Raw genomic sequence first — 23597 nt, 5'->3', positions numbered from 1 at the left:
TCTGCCAGTGTGGGAGACTGCCTCAGTCATCGGGGACATCCCCAAGGGTCAAGACGGAAAGGGACAGCTAAATGCCTTTGGTAGAGCGTGTCCCTCCCCATGGTGATACAGGCCCAACTGGAGCAAGTGTTGACAGAAATAACAAGGCACTTGATGACAATGTGTTTCTTAATTCCTAAAGAAATCAGAGAAATCAGAAAACAAATTCAAGAATCTGTTTCTATTTTTTAGAAAGAAACATTGTGTATGCTACTTTCATAAAAGACTGAAAGCTGTGAATCATCTTGTTCTGCAGTATTCCAGTTTTCTGTAAATATAACTTAATAACATAATGCATCCAGCTCCTGAAATAGCCACCAAGGTTCTGATCTTTTTGGAAGTTCTTTACTAATGTGTGGGATCAGTAAGTGTCCTGAAGCCAATCACTGAGGTTCGTGATACAGACACTGTACGATGATGAGTTCTTAAGGTGCCAGGTTTATTGTGACAACAACAAGACCAAAATTAAATAGGACGTAGTGACATTCTATGCTCTGATGGTCTTAGATGCTTCTGAGCCCTCAGCTCTCAGTCGGGACCCTTGCTCCTGGCCCCGACTGCAGCCACGTGGCAAACCTCCACGTCCGCCCCCAGCTGGCGCAGCTCGTCCAGCCAGATCATCTGCTTCTGCGACAGCCGGTCGTGGGGTCCCTTCACTTCCACCAGCTGGGAGACAGAAGGGCTATTCAGGTGGGCTGTGGCAGTTCCCAATAACGACCATTTATTTAGAAGGCTTGTCCAGCTGCACTGCTGTACTTAGATGTCTATAACAACTAAACATGTACATATGAATTCAGTGAGAAAGTCCCCTATTCTGTAGAAATCAGACTGTCCTCCACAGAGAATTAGGAAATGGATTCATACGTAATATGGCAGCTGAAATAGTTTTCCACCACACATAGCACTGTTACTCTCCTGCTCAACACCCCTCAATCACTTTTTTGTTGTGTCTGCAATTCAACCCAAGCTCCTTGCCAGGACCCACAAAACTGTGTGGCCTGGTGTCTTCCCTGCGCAAGCAGGGCCCTTGACCATGCTTGCCAGTCCCACTGCCTAGGACATGTCTCCCTGCTCTTCACATGTCTGACACCTTCCCCCTCAAAGCTCAGCTCAGATTCATTTCTAGGAGGGTCCTTCTCTTGCCTGTGTACTTGTTTACTGTATGTATCGTAAGATAAAACTGCTCATCACACATCAGCTCCATGGAACCAGAACTGTGTCAGTGTTGTCTACTACAGAGCACCAAAATTCAAAACAGCGATGGAGACTACCAACATGAACTACAAAATTTTTTTTAATTAATAAAGCATTTACACAGCCTAACAGGAGTTAGAGAGCTCTTAACAGAGATCCCAAAAGGCAGAACAGAGAGAAAAAAATATTTGGATAATGGCTAAAAAAATTTTCAAAGTTGATGGAAATTATAAACCCAAAGATCCAAGAAGCTTGGTGAACTCCAAAAGAAGTTGGTGAACCAAAAGAAGCTTGGTGAACCCCTAAAGAACATGACTCTAAGAAACAAATTACATATAAGTTTGAAAAAGAAAAAAAAGGCAGGGCGGGGGGGATCTGCCAGAATTGTCAAAAGCCAGAGGGGAGACACTACAGACTTTCACCAGAAACAATACAAGCTAGATGACAGTGGACAAATACTTTAAGGCATTGAAAAAAAAGTTCTTTGCTTAGGAAAAGCTATCTTTCAAAAAAGAAGACTAAAAGTCTTAAAATATATAAAACCTAAATAATTCATTATTAGCACACTGCCATTGCAAGAAATGTGAAAGGAAGTTCTGTCAGGAAGAGAATGATAGTACATGGAAATCTGAATCTATATAAAGGACTAACCATTAGAATTTGTATCTATATGAATAACTATAAAGGCTCATTAGTCCACTGTAGAAAGCAAAATAATGTGTTACAGGGTTTATAACATGTTGAGGCATAATGTATGAACACAGCACAAGGGCTGAGAGAGGAGATATACTGTTGTAGGGTTCTTTATATTCTATGTGGACTGGTACAACATCACTTGAAAGTAGATAAGTTTAAGTACACACTGTAAACACCACTCCAACCACTTAAAACACATGAAGAGTGAGAGCTAACAAGCCAACAGAGGATAAAATGCGACCTCAGACAAAATGAAGAACTGAGAAAAAAAACAGAAGGTGTAAAGCCAAACATGAATAATCACATTAAATGTAATATTCCAAATACTAGAGCACACATTGTCAGATTAGATTAAATTAAGACCTATATATATGCTGCCTACAGAATGTAAGAAACTCAAATATAAAAACAAAAGCAAGTTTAGAGACATGAAAATCCTAAGTTTATATGTTGAATAATAAAGTTTCACAATATATATAAAGCAGACATTGATAAAACTGAAAGGAAAAATACCCAAATCCACAACTGTAGTCAGAGGTGTCACATGACACCAGAAGCATGACCCAGAGAGAAGAGATGAGCTGGACTTTATCAAAACTTAACACTTCAACTGTTCAATACAATATTTAGACAATGAAAAGTCAAGTCACACACTGAATGAAATGTATCTGATAAAGAACCTGTACCATAATTTTTCTTTTCATCTCAAAATTCAGTAGTTTAAGAAAACCACCAGCCTGTGACAGGCAGGATGAGACCAGGTGAGGAAAGGGTGGTGGCCAGCCTACAGCACATGAGCAGGCGCTCACTCTCAGAGCTTAGAAAAATCACCCCCAGCCATCCCAGGCTCTTGGTGCTCACATCTGCTGAGTCCCTGCCCTTGACCTGCTTCCGACAGTGGACACAGCACAAGCAATGGCTCGTCGCTGCCAAGCTATAAAAAGAGACTGACTTCCGTCCTGCTTACAGCCTGGCCCTTCTCCCTCACTTGCTTGGATGAAATAGGCTGCCTCGTGGGGAGAGGCCCAGGTGTCAGCACCGTGGATGCCCCTACCAGCAGCCACCGAACAATCCTAGCCCTCAGTCCAGCAACTCTTGAGGGATTCAATCTTGTCAATCACCAAGCAAGAAATGCCTGGATTGTGGCCTTCAGTTGATCATAAAATTACAAACATGACTTTCCGCTCTAGCTCAACTGACCTTGACATGATGACTCTGGGAGCTCCACACAACCAGGTCAGGGAGGCCCCCTCGGCAGTGCCGGAAGTCCACAGCCAGGCGCCGGCACACGCCACTGAGGATGGAACCCCCCAGGCAGGACACAAGATCCTGGACAGGAGACAGAGATGGTCAGCCCTCCCCTGGGATGGAGACCCTGGAGCCCCCAGTAATGGTGAGACGGGGGAGATCCCAAGTGTCACTCAGCAAAGATGGGGTCCTAGGACACCAAGCACCCTTCTGCCCCTGGTGCTGGCACCCTGGCCTCTGGGGATGCGTTCTCCTTGGTCAGTTACTAAGTTTTCACCCGTTCGGGAACATCCAGGGAGCAGCTAAAAAGAGAGGATTTGGGGTGAGCACTTAGGATGAGACAGTGGACCATGGAGGCCACTGGTCACAGGACAGGGAGAGTGTCTTCCCTCCAGGGGCGACAGGCCAGGCCAAGGAGGCTGCCAACCAAATGGGCAGAAGGCATAACTGGGGCTTGTTCACACTTGGGACTGTCCCTTCAGGAACAGAGGCCTGTGGGCAGGGGTACGACAAGCACATGCACATGTGTATGTGTGTGCTTGCATATATACATGAACAGGTACACACAGGTACATGGGTGTGTGCATACACACATGCACACATATATGTGAATGTGTGCACACGTGTCTTCTGTTACAATTGCCAAAAGGAAACCCACATTGGAGGCACTTCCTGAGCAAACCCCGCCTGCAGACTCTCACCTGGGCTTGCTGCAGAGAAGAGAAGCGATCCCAGCTGACCAGGGAGGACACCCTGCCTTCCTGGGCCTGCCACGCGGCTGCCACCCAAGCCCGCAGGCTCTCCTCAGGGGCGCTGTGAATCTGCTGCAGCCGGGCTTCCATGGCCGGTGCCCTGCTCTCATAGAAACTGTCTGTGCAGAGGTCCAGCGGGGCCGCCTGTGTGCAGGGAGAACAAGCTCACACTAAGCCTGGGAGGCTGGGGTCATCAGAGGAGCCAATGCCCATCAAATCTGGAAACTGGCCACTCTGATGAAGTGGACTCAGGCTTTTTCTCAAAAGATATATAAAAATCACCCAAGTAATCTGATATAAAAGCAATTTATGACACTGGTTTTTTAGAGAACTAATTTGCAAAGACAAGCACAATTTGCTAAAAGAGTTCTTAGGTTAAACTGGTGGAGCTCTTGGACTTTCCAGGTGGTGCCGTAGTAAAGAATCCACCTGCCAATGTAGGAAACAGGTTCGATCCCTGGGTCAGGAAGATCCCCTGAAGGAAAGAATGGCAACAGACGCCAGTATTCTTGCCTGGAAAATTCCATGGCAGGCTACCGTCCATGGGGACACAGAGAGTTGGACAGGACTGAGCGACTGAACATGCACCACACAGTGGAGCTGTTAGCAGACATGTATGACTAAGCACAGGAATGTACATGGGCCCCACCAGGGTGAAGCTGTTTTAGACACTGACACTAAAGGTTTCAAGAGGAATGATTCCAGTAAAGTAGCTTACATTTTAAATTCTATGAATCAGATTTAAAAATTAAAAGCCATTCTTACAGTGAAATTAGCACTAGGATCCAGAAGAGTATAACTGGGGGCAGGTTTCTGGGGCAGCAACCTCAGGGTCCCAGGGTAGGAGTGACTCACGTGTGTGTGCAATCTCTGCAGCCTGAACGCGGCCAGGGTTACCTGATAGGCATTTCTGAAGGCGTCCGGCACCCCGTCCATGAAGATGATGTCCCACAGCAGAAGGCCAAACAGGGTGCTGAAGGTGGACCCCTCCCCATGGATCCCTGAGACAAGGCACACACGAGAAAAATCCATCTCTTCTGTTCTCCAAAGACACCACCATATCCTACTGCCAGCTCAAATGGAAGAAACTAGCAAAAATATTTTAGATTCAAAGGCAAAGGCTGTTTTTGTGCCATCCCCTGCTCATTTTCTTAACATTAGATTGCTTATATACAGAAGCCTTGCTTAAGGATGAAAGTCTTAGTAATTATGACAAAATTCAAATGCATGTTTCAGAGTGGAAAAACCTAAGGGACATGTTTAAAAACAAATAGTCTGACGGGGGAGGGTGAACGCCCAGGAGCCTTTGCCTTCTGACCCCATTCGCCTCCTTCCACAGCACTCCTCTGCCTCGACCTGGACACCACATAGGGCCGGGGTTTTTAAGACTTGGGGTTTTACAGAAAACTTCCACATCAGAGACCACCCAGTCCAGGCCCCCTATCCCCACCCCACATCCAGACCACAAGATGGGGTGGTGACCTCAGAGAGGCCCAGCCCAGTTCCAGGCCGTGTGAACAGTGAAGCAGGGTCCCCAGGGCTGGGGCCTCTCTGAGTGGGCCCCTCTTGGCCCTTTGGCACACCTGATGCCCCGACCCGAGACCCTGGCGCTCCTCCACACACTGCAGTACCTCTGAGCAGCTGGCTATGGGCAGCATCTTGTGGTCCTCTCCAATCCTGTCCACCTGCCTGACCCAAGATCTCCAAGAGCAATCCAGCCACCCTTGCTCCTCATGTCCCTACCAGAACACGCCACTCTCATGGTGGCAGGTGTGAACACTGGCCACGAGGAAGCACACAGCCCTGATGAACTGGAGTGATAAAATTCTCTCCTGTGCCCTCTAGGGCCTCCCACAGGGACAGGATAGAGTGACAACACCCCCTAGTGTGGCCACATGGCCAAGTTACCCTGGTCAAAGCCACAGTGTCTATAATGGGCCAGCGCCAGCTCCTCCACAGAGCACAGGACAGTGGTGGGGGTGGCCCCCCCAGCCTCCAGCACGAAGACAGACTTCCCTGATCCACGCTGCGGGCACAGCCGGCCTGTGACGGTCACCTGGGTGGGTGGGTGGGGAGAGGAACAGCCCATTAGCCCCACTCCTGCTCTAGCCCTGAAGCCCCAGACAAACTCTCCTCTGCCCTCGAAAGGCCACCTGTCCTTAGCGTAGCACCGGGCTGGTCTGTGAGGATGTGGGCAGGTCATCGCCTGGCCCCCAGGAGCGCTGTTCCGAGCTGCTCTCCAGGGTCCTGACTGGGCTGCGGGCAGGAGGCCTGGCAGGGTTGTGAGCTGCTGACTCAGGGGTAGAGTCACAGCCCCTGCTGACCAGGTCTCTTTGACACCTCGATGCCAGGCTGAGGTCGGAGCAAAGGTGGGTCGCTGCCCACAGCAAACCAGAGGGCTTTCTGAGTCTATGAGAAATGTGTGCTGGAAACTGCTCTTAGGCTGCGTTCAGGAAAAACCCTTGAAATGCACCCACAGTGCCCCCAGAATATTCACGCACATGTCTGACGTCCTCCACGGTGAACTCTGGGAGCTGGCGGAGGACGTGCATGTACTTCTGGCCACTGGGAGAGGCCCGCAGGCGCGTGGCTCTTTGGTACAGTGCCAAGCGGTGGCCTGTCCGGACGTGAGGATCCGCCAGCCCTGCAGCAATGCACTGGACAGCCTGTGGAGAGCATGGCACTGTCAGTGTTAGTAAGGCCCAGACAGTGGCACCCCCATTTCATGGGATGGGAAACCCCATCATTAATTAATCATTCCTTTTGCTAATCAGCGGTGGGCAAAGCTGCCCTCCAGGGACAAGGACATTATTCCTGTACATCTCACGCAGACACATTCAGCGCATAGATGAAGCACAGACCCTGAGGCAAAGGTGTGGGGCAGAAGCAGTCATGTTCCCAACACCACGTCCTGGTCACACGTGTGGACACACTGCCTCAGGAGACAGAGGAGACTGGAGATAGGGACCTGGGGTAGGGCGCTTGGGGCCCCAAGGGGTGCTCAGGCCAACTGCAAAATTATATGTGGATTTTTGACCATGTCGGGGTGAGGGGATGGTCAGAACCCCTAACCTCTGAGTTAGTATAGGGTCAGCTATATAATTAATGCCACTGAACTAGAGATGGTTAAAATGGCAAAGTTTTTTTTTTGGTTGTTATATATAATTACTACAATAAATAAAAAGTAACAACAACAACAAAAAAGCCCAGAAGTCAGTGAAGATCAGACCATCAGAGTGTAGCGGCCCAGAGGAATCCAGCAGAGAGAATGAGGCCCTGCTGGCCACTCTGCAGCCCTAATGGAGCCAGGCTGGCTGTAGGGAGGGGTAGCCCTGGGCTCGGCCTGGCCAGACTGGCTGCTGGGCAACTGTGGACATGAGCCTCTGCTAGGCTGGCCGTTGCCTGCTCTAGAAACTGACATACAGAGGGAAGGAATGTTGACAAAGTCACAGGTTATGAGTGGCCAGGAAGACCTCTAGGAAAAGGCTAAAAAAAACCAGGACGCTCCATCAACGTCAAAAATAACCTCTGAGCATTAAAGAACACTCCTCTCAGCAGACCCAAATGATGGGAAAGTCTATAAACTCCTCTGAAGTTTTATTTCGGGGAGAGAGAGAGGCAGTGTGCACACGCCCTCTGTCCACACTGGGTGGGGGCCAGCGGGGGCCACTCCTGATGCTGGGCAGGGAGTGCCATGCTCACCTCCAGGAGAACAGTTTTCCCTGGCTCGAAACACTTGAGGTGACAAGGCGCCTTTTAGTTTCAGGCAGTAAATGGAGTGTGTCATTGTCCAGGCCCAGAGTCAATTTTTCCAACGCTCCATCACCGGATTCATGTGACCTGCCACTGGAAGAATAAAAGCTCCCAGGGCACCAGTGCCCTCTGCTGGACGCAGACATGGGGTTGGCAGGGATGGGGACCACAGGCAGCCACACAGAGGGCCACTGTTGCTGCCTTGCGAGGCCCTGCCCTGCTGGCCACAGTGGCTGGCAGCTGACAGTGTTCTCAGACTCAAAGTCCCTGACAGACAGGGCAGCGCCCAGATGGGATGGTGGCCACCCTGTGGAGCCAGGTGCCACGTCTTCACCCATCTTCCTACCAGGAGGCCCTGGGCAGTGAGTGAATAAAATCACCGTTTCCCAACCAGAGAGCGCACCTGTGTGAAAGTGGGGGACACCTAACCCTCCAGCTCCCGACATGATCCACCTGCTGACCCACAGTCACCCTGTGCTCACACCCCTCCTATTTGTGTGGTTGGCAGAACACAGAGAAAGAGGGATGTTTAAGAAATCAATGCTTTAAATCAACTATAGTCCAATATAAAATATAAACTTAGAAAGAAAGAAAGAAATCAACATCCTAACGACAGTTAGACTCTTAAGGTATTAACAGTTTGCTTTACTGTTTAAATGTACGTGAAGCTGAAGAAAGGTTGGTGGCCCTAGAAGCTACGTACTGGCTCCAGGCGCTTCAGGTGCTGGTGTAAGTTAAGGGCCAGCCGGTCCCACCACCGGCCCCTGCTGTCGGGACAGTACACGTCCTGGGACAAGAGGTTTTCAAGCTCTTTCACAGCTTCCTGCAGCAGCAACAAGAAAGAACATGCATTAGACTCTTGCACACTAAGGCTGCTGTTACACTGAGTTGTCAGCAAAACTGGCGAAGGGTATCAGCATCCTTGCCACTCAAAAATAAGGCCCAGGGCCCGGGAATGCCAGGAGGGGGCCCTGGGACATCCCCCGAGAGTGGCCTGAGCTCCAGAGGCACCCCCACTTCTCAGCAGGGCCCCTGCCACCTCATGTGGATGCAGCTGTGACACCGCATGGCACTCTCTGTGCACCAGGTCAGCAGCACTGGCCACACGGGGCCAGGCTCTGGGCAGGAGCAGCAGCTGGGCTGCAGGTCCACAGGCTTCTGGGAACCCAGCTGGCCACATGGCCAAGGGTGCGAGGAACTGGGGAGGGGGCTGGACAGGTATAAGGCAGTGTCTCCACTCAAAGGCCCCACCTCAACAGGCGGACTTTGTGGTCCACGTTCATGGCTCATGTCTCATGCTCATATTTTGTGGTCCCTGAATCTTTTTGAAGAATCTAATGATTCTCCTGAGAAAAATGCACAAATCCCAGAGATGCACTTGCAGGTCCACAGACTCTGTTGAAGCCAGTCCCACGGAGCTGCCCAGGGTCCATGGACCCAGGTGAGGAAGCCCTGCTCTAGCATAGCCTCTTTGTAAGATGCCGAGTTTCAATCCAGAACTGTCTGCACAGCAGAAGCTGAGCCTGGCAACCTCACAGTTCCGAGTATGAGCAGGAGCATGACCAGAGCCCTCACTCCTGATTGTAGGTTACTTCAAGACTGTCCGTGACTGCTGTCCTGGGAACTTGAGCAGAGGCGAGGCTTCCACCTCAGGGATGTGGGGAGACGCTCCCCATCACACGGGGTCGAAGCTCAGGTCTGGCTGCAGACCACGTTGGTGGGAGAAGTCAAGAACCAGGGGCAGAGGGCTGGTGCACTCACCTCATACAGGTGAAGTCTCTGCAGTATTTCAACGTTTCGGGACAAAATCCTCGTGTAAACCCACCCAACGGTAAAACAACGGAGGAAGAGTGGTAAATTCTCGTGGTACCTAAAACGAAGACATCCACCAGCAGTTTACTGGTTCGGTGTGTTTACTATAAGACAATCCTAAGAGGTGATTTAGAAAAGGCAGAGGAACCAGAGATCAAATTGCCAACATCTGTTGGACCATAGAAAAAACAAGAGAATTCCAGAAAAACATCTACTTTTGCTTCATTGACTACACTAAAGCCTTTGACTGTGTGGATCACAAAAAACTGTGGAAAATTCTTAAGAGATGGGAATACCAGACTACCTTACCTGCCTCTTGAGAAATCTGTATGCAGGTCAAGAAGTAACATTTAGAACCGGATGTGGAACAACAGACTGGTTCCGAATTGTGAAAGGTGTACGTCAAGCCTGTACATTGTCACCCTGCTTATTTAACTTATATGCAGAGTACATCACACAAAATGCAGGGCTGGATGAAGCACAAGTTGGAATCAAGATTGCCAGGAGAAATATCAATAACCTCAGATACACAGATGACATTACCCTTATGGCAGAAAGTGAAAAAGAACTAAAGAACCTCTTGATGAAACTGAAAGAGGAGAGTGAAAAAGTTGGCTTAAAGCTCAACATTCAAAGAACGAAGATCATGGCATCCGGTTCCATCACTTCATGGCAAATAGATGGGGAAACAATGAAAAACAGTGAGAGACTATTTTCTTGGATTCCGAAACCACTGCAGATGGTGACTGCAGCCATGAAATTAAAGGACACCTGCTCTTTGGAAGAAAAGCTATGACCAACCTAGGCAGCATATTAAAAAGCGGAGACAAATACTTTCCCAACAAAGGTCTGTCTAGTCAAAGCTATGTTTTTTCTAGCAGTCATGTGTGGGTGTCAGAGTTGGATCATAAAGAAAGCTGAGCGCTGAAGATTCAATGCTTTTGAACTGTGGTGTTGGAGAAGACTCTTGAGAGTCCCTTGGACTGCAAGGAGATCCAACCAGTCAATCTTAAAAGAAAATAAGTCCTGAATATTCATTGGAAGGACTGATGCTGAAGCTGAAGCTCCAATACTTTGGCCACCTGATAGGAAGAACTGACTCAGTGGAAAAGACCCTGATGCTGGACAAGATTGAAGGCAGAAGGAGAAAGGGACAACAGAGAATGAGATGGTTGGATGGCATTGCTGACTCAATGGACATGAGTTTGAGCAAGCTCCTGGAGTTGGTGATGGACAGGGAAGCGTGGAGTGCTGCAGTCCATGGGGTTGCAAAGAGTCAGACACAGCTGAGCGACTGAACTGAACTGAAGAGGTGACAAAGCAGACTGAATTGCTTTCTCCTAAGAAGATACATTCTGAACACTGCCTGTCATGTGCGGTTTTTTACACCACAAATCTATGTTCTCATGGCCACCTGCTTAAAGTCACCAGAAGGCAATGTGAAATGAGAGCCAGAGGTCAGCAGACGCCAGCCCCCAGGCTGGACTCAGGACCTCCACCTGATTTTAATACGAGTCCAGTGTGGTTTCCATGTTTATAAATGGCTAAAAGAAGTCAAAAGGAGAAAAACTGTGTGGCACATGAAAATTAAAAGAAACATACATTTTGGTGTCAGAGAACACGCCTGCACTGGGACAGTCCCACCCATTCGCTGGCAGAGCCTGACTGCTGCCCCACTAGGCCTCCACCCAAGAGGCTACTGATCTCTGTCCTATAGGAACCCAACTTCCAGTCCATGAGGTCTTATCTTTTTTTTAACCAAGAAAATTATCCATTAACTTGTTTTAACCGTTTGCTTTCCTGTCTAGTCTGAGAAATGTTTACAAATTTGCCCAATTACTTAAAGACAATCCTCCAGGGTCCATGCACATCACGGACTAACACTCATTGTAAACACTGGTTGTCTCCTTCCTACAAAGACCCGTAAGTAAATGCTTCACTCTGTCTACTCCCAAACAAAACATGGAGAAAATATTCAGTTGTTTTTCTTAACAGTAAAGGCTATTTTTCTGGCTATGGTTTTTAAGTTTGTATTATTTCTGTGTAGACTTTTGTCCTAAATGTTTTTCTGAAAGATATATCCAATACTACTGATTTTTTTCATCACTTTGTACTAAGGAAGGAAAAAGTTTCTTAACCCTATGGAACATGCTGAACATTTATTAAACCAAAAATAATGAAGGATCATGTGCTGTGTACTTGAACTCTTGAAGTAAATGTTCAATTTAATTTTCTTTTTTTTTTTTAAGGTATGATTCATTTTCTTGTTCAAAACAACAGCCCTTAGAATTTCCACCAGAAGACAGCTTCTGTCCTGCGGCCAGGCTTCTCCCGTGGTTGTAATTCAACTGACCAAACCGCAGAGGGGCCAGTCCCCCTGCAGGTGGCAAGCCACTGTCTGCCACAGACAGACCGGGGGTATAAAAATCACTCCAAACTTTCAGATACTCCCTGCTACTCACCCGGTACTTTTGACTCCATGCAAAGCGAGGAGGAATTTCAACTACACACGATGACCTCACCACAGAACCAAAGGAGCATGTTCCTCATGAAAAAGATGATCTTACGCAGTTAGAACAACTAGGTCAGTCGGTAACCCTCACAGGCACCAGAGAACCACCTCACCTCAAGGACGGGTGGTCTTTCAGTCCATCCCAGTCCTGCTTTGCACACCGAGCGAGCTCCCTAGCCTGCTCCCAGGCCCCACTGGCCATCGCCGTGGAGATGTCATTCAGCGTGTGCACGGCCACCGCGTACCTGGGGGGGGACAGGCGGGAAGCCACAACATTCAGGTTTCAGTGGGGGATGAGCACTGACGTATAGAACCTCACATCCTCACATCCCACCCAACACATTCAGATCTGCTTTTGAAAATACAAGGGTTACGTTTTATCTCAGTAATCATTTGACTATTACTCCATGAATGGCCTAGAAGTAAGTATTCATACAGGCCTCCCAGCAAGAAAGATGAAGATACACACACCTTACCATCATATCACACGTCACATTACATGATGCAACACTGACCAACTCTTCCTCCCTGACCTCCGGTGCCCAGTCACTCATTCATCCATTCAACAATCTTGGAGCAACTATGACAACATGTAACCAATCTCAGGATTATATGGAAGTGTAGGTTTGGTCATTTAATCACTAAGTCAGAGATGGCCAGAGGGATACTGCCCAAGGTAAGAGAATTATTTGGGATTTTCAAAAACAACTTCAGGGACAGTATCTGGGAGATGGCGATGCTAAAATGTTCTGAACCCATGTAACTGAAGAGAGACAGCTTCTCAGCATGTCTTTAGATACCAAAACAAAGACATGGGCCCATAGCTCTGTAACACTGAGTGCTGTAAGTGTTCTGTAACACTGTGCTCTGGACTCACCCTTGAGAGAAGAGCATACACTGGCACTGTGCGCAGAAACTGTCATATAAGCGAAAAACAGAGCCCCCTAAGTGTAAAAATTTTCTCATACATGCTTCCATCTAGCTCTCTTTTAATACTCAACTGGACAGCTCTAAGGCAATGAAAAATGGAATTGGAGAAAACATTCTAATTAGAAGATCTGACTGAAAAAGTTATTTCTACTGAATACAAAGAAGATATTGACCTTCCTAATAACTAAGGCTGCTGCTACTGCTGCTAAGTCGCTTCAGTTGTGTCTGACTCTGTGTGACCCCATAGACGGCAGCCCACCGGGCTCTGCCATCCCTGGGATTCTCTAGGCTAGAGTACTGGAGTGGGTTGCCATTGGCAAAAAGGGCTAAAATCAGTTTATACTGACTCTGTTTTGATCCAATCATTTCAATAGCTTATTTTTTAAAGCACATACTAGACAACACTTAAACATCTTTTCTAAAATCAAATATCAGAAGCCATTTCAGCTAACTTTGAAATATAAACCTGCAACATCTATGCAATTTTTTAAAAATCAAAATCCACTTTTGCTAAACACTGGCTAAATCCATGCATCAATATAGATTCATGAAAACTTCTATTGGCTGCATGATTCTGATATATGGTCCACAAATTAGTTACTAGCTTTATTTAAAGCATCATTACCAGGAAGATATTCAGCCTTGTTCATGCCAACAACATACTCACAAGGCAGGTTTGTTCAAATGTCTATATTTTAAAAATGCTCCCCCTGCCAAAGCTATTTGGGAATATAAACCAGGGGAAAACTGTGTAGCTCTAACTCAAAACTAGGGGGTTTTGGCAACCTTAATCAAACTGCATTTCTACATTCTCCTCACAGTCCTGGAAAAGTATACAAGTGAGCAAAAAACTAAACAAGAAGCAAAAACCTAAAAAATGGTTTTGAGCAGATATTTCTCTTGTGGATGGCAAAAAACAATAATAGATCCTTCTGCATAAATTTATAAATACACAGATGTTATAGTGAGCAATCACTGTCTTACCTAATGAGATCATCCCTGTCCTGGAAGATCGGGGTCTTTCGATTGATGGTGTACCTGGGGAACTCCAAGCGGCCCAGGTTGACCAGCAGCACAGTGGAGAGCTGACCCTGGCCCCCACAGGCGGCCTCCTCATCTTCCACCATGTCGCTCAATGAGAAGAGCAGCAGGGCCCGGGAAAATACTGCCCGAGGGCCTCGAGAGACCCTCAGGGAACGTCCCGCCACGTCTTTAGCTCTGAAAAATACACACTATGGATGAGACTTGCTGGTCTGTAAGCATTTGGACATCAGATTTCATAGATTATTTCAAGCTAAACAGCATTCATTATTCCAAGCCTGAAGCAAACCTCTGGCCTCTAGCTGTGTGATGTTAAAGCATTTGTTAACCTCTCTGGAGCTCAGAGCCCCACTTTGGAACACTGTGAAGATTCGATGAAATTAAACCTGCAGACGATTTCACATAGTGTTTGCCTCAGTAAAAGAGCAGGATAAGGTTTATGCTGGTCCCGAACACGTGAAATACCAGAGAAACTCAAAGTGTTATCTGTTTGACATTAGCAACTCTCAATTCTTGACTCCAGTGACAATTTAGATTAACTAACAGATATTTATTTATTTAAAATAACTTTATTTATTTATTTATTTATGGCGGTGCTGGGCCTTTGTTGCTGTGTGCAGGCTTTTCTCTAGTTGCAGCAAGTGGGTGCTATTCTCTAGTTGTGGTGCACAGGCTTCTTATTACAGTGGCTTCTCTTGTTGGGGGACACAGGCTCTAGGGTGAGTGGGCTCAGTAGTTGCAGCTCCTGGGCTCTAGAGCACAGGCTCCACAGTTGTGGCACATGGGCTTAGTTGCTGGCAGCATGTGGGATCCTCCCAGAGCAGGGATTGAAACCACATCTCCTACATTGGCACATGGATTCTTTACCACTGAGCCACCAGGGAAGCCCCACAGGTATTTATTTAGAATGTCATTATCAAAGGCTCTTGGTCAGGCAGCAGGTCACAACCAGGGCTTTCTGGCTCTAACAACCTGGGCACCATGCACGACAGGGTTTCTCTATTGACATCTGGGCTGTGATTTCTTTTCTGGGGGCTGGGGTAGGGGCAAGGTGCCCATTCTGTGCATTAGACAATGCTCAGCTGTGTCCCTAGCCTCCACTCACTAAATGTCAGTGGCACCCACTACCCACCTCAGTCACAACAAGAATGCCTCCAGATGATGCCAGGCATGCCTGGAGGTCAAGGTCCCCCAGGGAGAGCTGGAGTCCAGTGGAGGACCTCACCCTTCCTACCAGTCCAGAAGCTATGAAACCAAAAGCAGAGCTGGCTCCCTGGGGAGTCCAGAGATCAATGCCCCCAGTACAGTCTCGAAGACACAGGGGTAGGGTTCCTACCTCACCACCATCTACATGAGGACCACTTTTCACTTTCAGGCATTGGAGAAGAAAATGGCAACCCACTCCAGTGTCCTTGCCTGGAGAATCCCAGGGACGGCAGAGCCTGGTGGGCTGCCGTCTTATGGGGTCGCACAGAGTCGGACATGACTGAAGCAACTTAGCAGCAGCAGCAGCAGCTCACCACAAGTGGAGAGAAGTCTGCACAGCAACAAAGACCCAGCACAGCCAAAAATAAATAAATAAATAAAATTATATATATATAAATAGTCTTAAGATTCTCATTTTTCTATAATTCTCATGTCAGTGATAAAAAATGTTCATCTTAATTCTTCCATTTCTGTTCCTACATGCTCAGTGCTTACACTAAGAAACAGCTAATTTAGTGTTCACTTACTTTTAAAATATTACACACATGAATACCATGAAATAGTTAAGAAATAAAATTAAAGACTTAGAAGACATTTAACCACAGGGATGAGGATCTTATACCCCTAAATCAATTAACTATAAATACATAATCTAGTTAAATACTTTTGGAAAATCTACAGTATAAACTTTTTGAAGTGTTGACAGTGACATTTTTCTTAATAATGTATGCCTTATTTATTCCTGTGTTTTACCAAGATTAATATTTGTAGTATCTTCTCAATGAGGATGGGCTCTTGGCACATTAACAGCTCAAAGTTACACACACACACACACACACAAACACACACATTATATAAAATAACAATGATGTTGCTTTAAACTGTTTGCCAAAAGCATTATCTCATCTCATTTTCAATAACTCTGGAAAGTGGATTCCCAGACTAAGGCTGATATAGTTATACTTTAGACATAACATAGGCAGAAGAAATGAATTCTGAGATTTTTATGATCTTTCCCAACCTGAAACTGTTCAGGAACTTTTATAAGGACAAAAGAAACTATCCACAGCTTTTGGTAAATTTTTATGTTTCAACTCAAGAGAAATTGCATATTATTGCTGACAGATTATGTTTCAATAAAAAGTCTACTGAAATAAAAATTTGGCTGGATAGTTCATGTTTAACTCTTGTTAAGGAGAGTAGTTAAAACTGCATTTTTCTTGAGTAATAAAATACTAGAATATGCCAAGGGCCCAGTGCCCCTAACCTCTTGCCTCTTGGTTTTTCTTGTCCTAGAAATCAGTGTGGTATGACAAGAATTATGAAAGCTAACCCAAGAAAGAATCCAGACCTGATCATTAAGGTTCTCTGCCTCTCTGCCTTTTCAGTCTGGCAGCAATTGCAAAAACAATCACAATCTGGAAACACGTACCATTCGTTTTAAGACCTTAGTATGTGCTGTGTGTGTGTGTGTGTGTGTTAGTCCTTCAGTCATGTCCAGCTCTTTGTGACCCCCACGGACTGTAGCCTGCCAGGCTCCTCTATCCATGGAATTCTCCAGGTATGAATACTGGAGTGATTTGCCATTTCCTTCTCCAGAGGATCTTCCTGACCCAGGGATAGAACCCAGGTCTCTTGCACTGTAGGCAGATTCTTTACCACTGAGCCACCACGGAAGCCCAACCAACAACTCAAATGTTCTTACTGTAACAAGTTCCTTCTCTGTTCACCTGAAATTACCATAACACTGTTAACTGACCACACCCCAATGCAAAATGTTTTTGGTGTTGATAAATACATAAATAAAATGATTGAAAAAAAAGATCCACAAAACCTTTTCAGGATCACTGCGCCAATGCCAGGCTGGTTCCGGCCCCAAGTACAGACTGAAGGCTGCTTGGCCAATCTGAGGAACGCATCCACCAGCTGCTGCTTCTGCCCATGGGCACTCGCCAGGTGGAAGGTCTTTGCCAGGGCTTTCAGTTCCGGAGCAGAAAGGAGATCCAGCACCTCAGGGAGCTCCTGCAACTCAGATTCTGAAATATTAAAAAATGAAAAAAAAGTACTTTAAATAAGTTTATTATTTTCCAGTTTGATTGATACTTTAAGAAGAAAGTTTATTTGTTGTCCTAAGATTAAGAACTCAATTTAGGGATTTTCCTGGTGGTTCAGTGGTTAACTCTGAGCTCCCAGTGCAGGTGGCCTGGGTTTGATCCCTCATCAGGGAACAAAGACCTTACATGCCACAACAAAGACCCAACACAGCCAAATAAATTTAAAACAAAAACAAAACAATTTAAAAGATGCACACACAATCACTATTTCTCAGGCACCAATCAGGAGATGACACAAAACCAGCACCACCCTCATTTTGCAGAAACTCCCTTCAACCTGTTTCCACTTTGGTTCCCCTGGATGAACCGTACCTGTCTGCAAGAAGCCTGCCTGTGTCAGCTCTCCAACCACGGGGGTTAAGTCAGCAGAGATCTCTTCATAGTCCAGCTTGTTCACCTTAATCCAGCTGAATTTACGTTGAAAAAGTCTTACATACAACTTTTGACCATTGGCTGTGACAAAATTAAGATATCAGTGAAAAACATTCTATTTCTTCTCGAAAACCACATACGCTATCACTTCCTTTGTAAACCAAAGGGAGTAAAACATGCTGTGTTACAAATACACACAGGCTGACTCAACTGATCTTCCAAGACTATCATTTTCTTCCTTTGGAAGACAGAACTTATTTCAAATACAAAGTCCCATAGGAATGTCTCCTTGGCCTGTGTGCAGGACAGGAGGAGCAAGAGGACACAAAGCCTTTGTGACAGGCTTTGGAACTAAGCCTCCCTCTTCTCTTCTGTTATGAAAAGTGGGAGTGGGGGCCAGTAACACCATCCTCCCAAAACCTGTGAAAAGATTAAATGAGATGAGTGTATAAACCGTTCCAAAATTGGTAATGATTATTAGCCATTTAAAAACCTAAAGGACTTTCTTTCTTGGTGGTCCAGTGGTTATGAATCTGCCCATCCACTGCAGGGTCCCTAGTCAGAGAACTAAGATCCCACATGCTTGTGTGGTGCAGCCAAAATTAAATAAATAAACAGAGAAATAACACCATCTATTTAAATATATATCTTTAAAAAATAAAAGTGTAAGATCCAGGTTCCCCACTTTCTAACCAACATTTCTAGTCCCTCAATAGAGACACATCCTACCCCCTCACCGAGAGTTCCAGTTATTCTGTTCTCTGCTTTTGGTTTCATATGCAATATTCTATTTTAGGCTGAAAATCATCTGAAAAGGATTTTTCAAAAAAAGTCTGGCTTTGGTAGAATGGCCATCTCTAACTCAGTGATCTCCACCAAGCTATTTAATTAACCTGGTCTCAGGTTTTCCTAAAATTATCCTTCAATTTCCAATTCTAGAGTGGTATCGGGACTTCCCTGGCCATCCAGTGGTTAGGACTCTGCTCTCCCAATGCAGGAGGCACTGATTCCATCTTTAGTCAGGGATCTGAGATCTTGTATGCTGCATGGTATGGCCAAAAATTTAGAAAAATAAAATGATATGACCTTATTTATTAAATTTTCTACAGTTATTTCCCTTTTCTCTTGAAAGAGGCAAAATCGATTCACAGTAGCTATTTTCACAACAGACACTAAAGATGATTCTCTGTGGAGGGCAGCCCGCAAGAATCTGCAGAGCTTACACTAGGAGACTGTTCCTACTTCTCAATCACACCACAGCTCAGGGTTACTAACTCCTTTAATAAACGCTCGTACACCAACCAAAGATCTGGGACCACCCTGGATACAAGAGTCGATGGGGTGTCATTCACACAGGCAGGGCCATAGTTACACTGTGTGAACGTAAAACTGAATTCCTTCTCTTACCCATTATTGGTAATGTTCAGGATTTCTTTTTTGTAACTGGACCAGGAGTCAGACCTGCTACTATTACTAGTGGTCAGCATGGCTCCCAAGGAAGCTTTTCCTGCTTGAGAGGGACTCATGTGCACATAGCCATCAGGGTCCTTTGGATGAGCAGCTGATGGCAGGTGGAGATGGGGTGGGCGGGGGAGTGCGCAGCTCTTGCTCTAAACCTGTGCTATTTGCTTTGGGCCACACAGCTGGCTGCCAAGGAATTTAGGTATGCTTTTAAATGTACCAATTCACAAACTTAAAAAAGAAAAAAATTAATGTACCCATTTAGCTTGAAAGCTTCCATTTCCTGCACACCTTTACTTTAAAAGGCAGAGCTCAGGCAACTAAAATGTTATTGGAGAAAAAAAATATGCCTCAGTACCCCTTGGTTTGTTTATTTGCTTGTATTTTATTTTCATTTTTGAGGAAATGGCCCGCAAAAACAACAAATCCACCAAATACAACAGCAAGCTTGATTACATGCCTGAAATGCAAGGTACACTTTTCTAAGTCACACTATTTTTTTCCCCTAATCTGGGAAAGGCTGTTTTACAACCATCAAATAAACATAAAAAGGACAAACAACTGCTTCCATTACAAGCAAAGTACAGTTTATAAGGATGACAGTGCAGAAGCAGGCATCACCTGGCCCCAAATCTTATCTCTTTTTAAAGGCACATCATTGTTGAGCTGAACACCATCACTGGCTCTGATTCCCCTGAGTACTCCCAGGGGGCTCCCCAAACCACTGACTCCTCGGGGTCATCAGGTTTCTGCCCATCACATCCCAGACCAACTCAGGGCAGCAAATGGCAAACAAAGCCTCGAAAGCAAACAGGCTCAAAATACCTGATAACTGATGAAACTTAGTTACAATGCCCTTCTCGTGCTCATCAAAGAGCATCCTGTCTTCTTCATTCTCAAACACAGCTTTCAGCACCACCAGGAAACTCCGAAGGTAGTAAGGATGGTCCGACAGTTCTGGACTTGTGGCCCAGGACACATCACAGCTTGACCTCTTCTCCAAAGGCGTCTGATGAGTGATTTCATCCTCTAAGCCACTGTCAGGCTCTGGAGGAAGTGTTTGGCTGTTGGTCTGTATAGAAGCACCAAGTGTAGAACTTGGAGGTTTTGCCTCCCCATGTGAGCCCTGATTTGTCACTTCTGAAACAATAGTCATCTTCACTTCTTCGCAATGACTTGTCTCACATTTTTCAGTAACTTCACCATCTACTCCTTTGACACTCTCCTGCTTTGCAACATGGTCCCCAGAAGCAGACTTTCTATGCCCGAGAATTAAATCTGATGAAAACAACATAGGTGCATCACCTGTGAAGGCAGGGGTTAGGGTTGATTGCTCACATTCCTGGGCAGCTGTCTGGCCTTCAGCTTCTTCCACCTTAGTGCCTTCCACTGTATGTGCTGGGGTGCTCAGCTCCTCCTGAGAATCACCAGTAAACACGTTCTCCTTTTGAGAGCTGTTCTCCAAAAGTGGATCCTGGCCCTCCACCTCCACATGATCAACCAGGCTCTTAACCCTTGTGTATGAGGACCTCTGTAGACTCTGGTAAGTGAACCCCTCATTCTGATTCAGGGATCTTTTAGCCTTTATGTATCTTCTGGACAATTTAGAGGACAGGCTTCCGAGAGAAATGACTTTTACATTATGATGTCTCAGCTCGTCTTGATTTTTGCACACCGAGTCACCTTTATTTTTAAAGTAGGGGCTGGTCTGCTTTTTTTTGCCCATTTTTGCTGAATCACTTTGGCCAGGGGTTAAATTTATCGTTGATGGTGATGACCTCTCTGGCGTTATATCTTCTAAGGCAATACTGGTCAAATCTATGGTGGGCACGTTTGAACTTAAGCCAACGTGCCCGGGGCCACCTGGAGTCACGTCATTGTGGTCAGCACACATTTCATCAAGATGCCGGTTCAGGTCATATCTTGGCACCATCTTACTACAAATTGGGCAGGCAAGTTTAGCAGGGGGTGCATTGTTAAAAAACGAAATAATAGAGTTAGATTCATTTTTTTTAGTTTTGCTACTTGATAAACTTGTACGAGGCCTTTTTTTTGAGGATTTGCCTACAGACATCATGAGTATTATTAGGAAAGCTGGGTGGGGACTTCCCTGGTGTCCAGTGGTTGAGATTCTGTACTTCCACTGCAAGGGGCCCGAGTTTGATCCCTGGTCTGGGAACTGCGAGCCCCTGCATGCCCCAATGGGCAGCCAAGAAGAAAAAAAAAAAAAGCAAAATTGGGTGTTGTTTTAAGTAGTAAAACACAGGGTAAGACCTGGGAAAGATACCAGTCGTTTACTTTTACTTCCCTGGTTCGAAATCATAAAAAATGGGATCCTATTGGACTTCATGTTATTCATTTAGTTTCTTCTTCCTATGAAACAAAACGTGGATTAAGAACTTATTTATGAATTCAACAACAGAGGCGGGAAACGATCAACGATAGTATCTCACGGGATGCGGCCCTGTATAGACCCTGGCCTTGGAAAGAAAAGCCTAAGGCCATCCTCCGGCTGTCCACGCGACCCCAGGGTGTCCCTCAGCCGCGGGGATAAGTTCTAAGACTCTTCTGTAAGATCTAAATCAGCCACCCTAAAAAGGGACATCTGACTACGCGAGGTCTTCGTTTAAAACCGCTGCACGAGGAACTTCTCCCGGGCAGAGAACGCCCATCCCGCCCGCACAGGCCTTTACTGAGAAGCGCCTCCGGGAGTCGCGGACATCTGTCCACCCTCTGCCCCGCCTCCCCGCGATCCCGCAGCTCTGGCCGCCGAACCTCCTGAGGCTAAAGCTCTGCCAGACCAGCCCTCCCCTGGGATCGTGTGCACACCTGGGATACGCACCTGGGAGGTGCACCTGGGGCTGCGCCGTCACCCAGGCCGCCCTTCTCCCTCCCTTCCTTCTGTACCCCCAACTCGCTCTTCTGGCCCTGCCGGCGCCAGCAGCCAGCTCTCCTCTCATAGCCCACAACCCCGGCCCGACAGCTCCACGCCTCCTACGGGCTACGCGCGCCAGGCATTCCCAGCCGATTCCCGAGGGCTCGGCCGTCACAGACTAGGCCAGAGGAGGTTCGAGCAATCAATCGGTCTTCCCTCTAACTTTAAAGGCATCCAGCGGTTCTGAGGGGCTGAGCCAGAGGAGGTCTGCCCAGATTCCCCACCTCCTGCCTTTCACAACCTGGTGGAGGCGGCGGGCGGGAAGGTGGGCAAGTTGCTGTTTTCGGAGCATTCGTTGACCAAGGAAGCCGCCTCCTGGGAGGAGACAGGCGAAGACTCCGCTTGGCCAGCAAGCGTGTGCTGAGGTTCCTGGAAGAGATGCTGTTTGCTGCCGGATGCAAGAGATGCCAAAACCTCAGGAGCACAGGAGTCCAGGGCCATACCACCTTGAACTGAACGCACCCCATCTCATCAAGAGCAAAAGAATAGTAGATCAACAAGGACCTACTTTGTAGCACAGGGAACTATATTCAATACCTTGAGATACCCTACGATAGACAAGAATCTGAAAAAGTATATATATATACACACACACATATATATCTGTATCTATAAATCACTTTGCTGTTCACCTGAAATATTGTAAATCAACTATACTTCAATTAAAAAAGGTAAAAGAATAAATGTATTGATAGGTAATAGGGAATGGTGAGTTTGCATATTTTTTACATTAAAATGTAGTTTGTAAATGTAGTTTTTCTTTGTGCTAATAGTTTAATATAATGAGATTACATAATTTAACATAATGGCTATGTGTAACAACAACACAATTACTGAAAGTTTATCAGCCAGCCCTTGAGTGCAGATATCCTTATAGCAGAAAGTGAAGAACTAAAGAGCCTCTTGATGAAAGTGAAAGAGGAGAGTGAAAAAGTTGGCTTAAAGCTCAGCATTCAGAAAGCTAAGATCATGGCATCCGGTCCCATCAATTCATGGGAAATAGATGGGGAAACAGTGGCTGACTTTATTTTTGGGGGCTCCAAAATCACTACAGATGGTGATTGCAGCCATGAAATTAAGACGCTTACTCCTTGGAAGGAAAGTTATGACCAACCTAGACAGCATATTAAAAAGCAGAGACAGTACTTTGCCAACAAAGGTCTGTCTAGTCAAGGTTATGGTTTTTTCAGTAGTCATGTATGGATGTGAGAGTTGGACTATAAAGAAAGCTAAGCACAGAAGAATTGATGTTTTTGAACTGTGATGTTGGAGAAGACTCTTGAGAGTCCCTTGGACTGCAAGGAGATCCAACCAGTCCATCCTAAAGGAGATCAGTCTTGGGTGTTCATTGGAAGGACTGATATTGAAGCTGAAGCTCCAGTATTTTGGCCATCTGATGCAAAGAGCTGACTCATTTGAAAAGACCCTGATGCTGGCAAAGATTGAGGGCAGGAAGAGAAGGGAATGACAGAGGATGAGATGGTTGGATGACTGACATGGGTTTGGGTAGACTGGCAGTTGGTGATGGACAG

The 23597-nt window shown here is 46.2% G+C and overlaps 1 protein-coding gene across 2 annotated transcripts; it reads right to left on the bottom strand.

Moving 5' to 3' along the window:
* Positions 1-457: 457 nt before the first annotated feature.
* Positions 458-22151, bottom strand: FAN1 (FANCD2 and FANCI associated nuclease 1). 2 transcript variants are annotated; one of them, XM_069559006.1, is made up of 14 exons: positions 21973-22151; positions 19956-21503; positions 17610-17750; positions 17018-17219; positions 13921-14154; positions 12120-12251; positions 9444-9552; positions 8386-8505; positions 6431-6595; positions 5838-5985; positions 4827-4930; positions 3879-4073; positions 3130-3258; positions 458-705 (listed from the first exon to the last, which is right to left on the bottom strand). In XM_069559006.1, exons 2-14 carry the CDS (start codon positions 21205-21207, stop codon positions 568-570), a joined length of 3069 nt encoding a protein of 1022 aa, XP_069415107.1. In that variant the 5' UTR covers positions 21208-21503; positions 21973-22151; the 3' UTR covers positions 458-567. The 2 variants fall into 2 exon arrangements, with proteins under 2 accessions (XP_069415107.1, XP_069415108.1); XM_069559007.1 differs by having other exon boundaries at positions 21960-22133.
* Positions 22152-23597: the final 1446 nt, after the last annotated feature.

This window comes from Ovis canadensis, chromosome 18, assembly GCF_042477335.2.
Source record: "Ovis canadensis isolate MfBH-ARS-UI-01 breed Bighorn chromosome 18, ARS-UI_OviCan_v2, whole genome shotgun sequence".
Lineage (NCBI taxonomy): Eukaryota > Metazoa > Chordata > Mammalia > Artiodactyla > Bovidae > Ovis > Ovis canadensis.
Note: the sequence above shows the minus strand (reverse complement) of the source record. Positions and strands in the feature narration are given on the sequence as shown.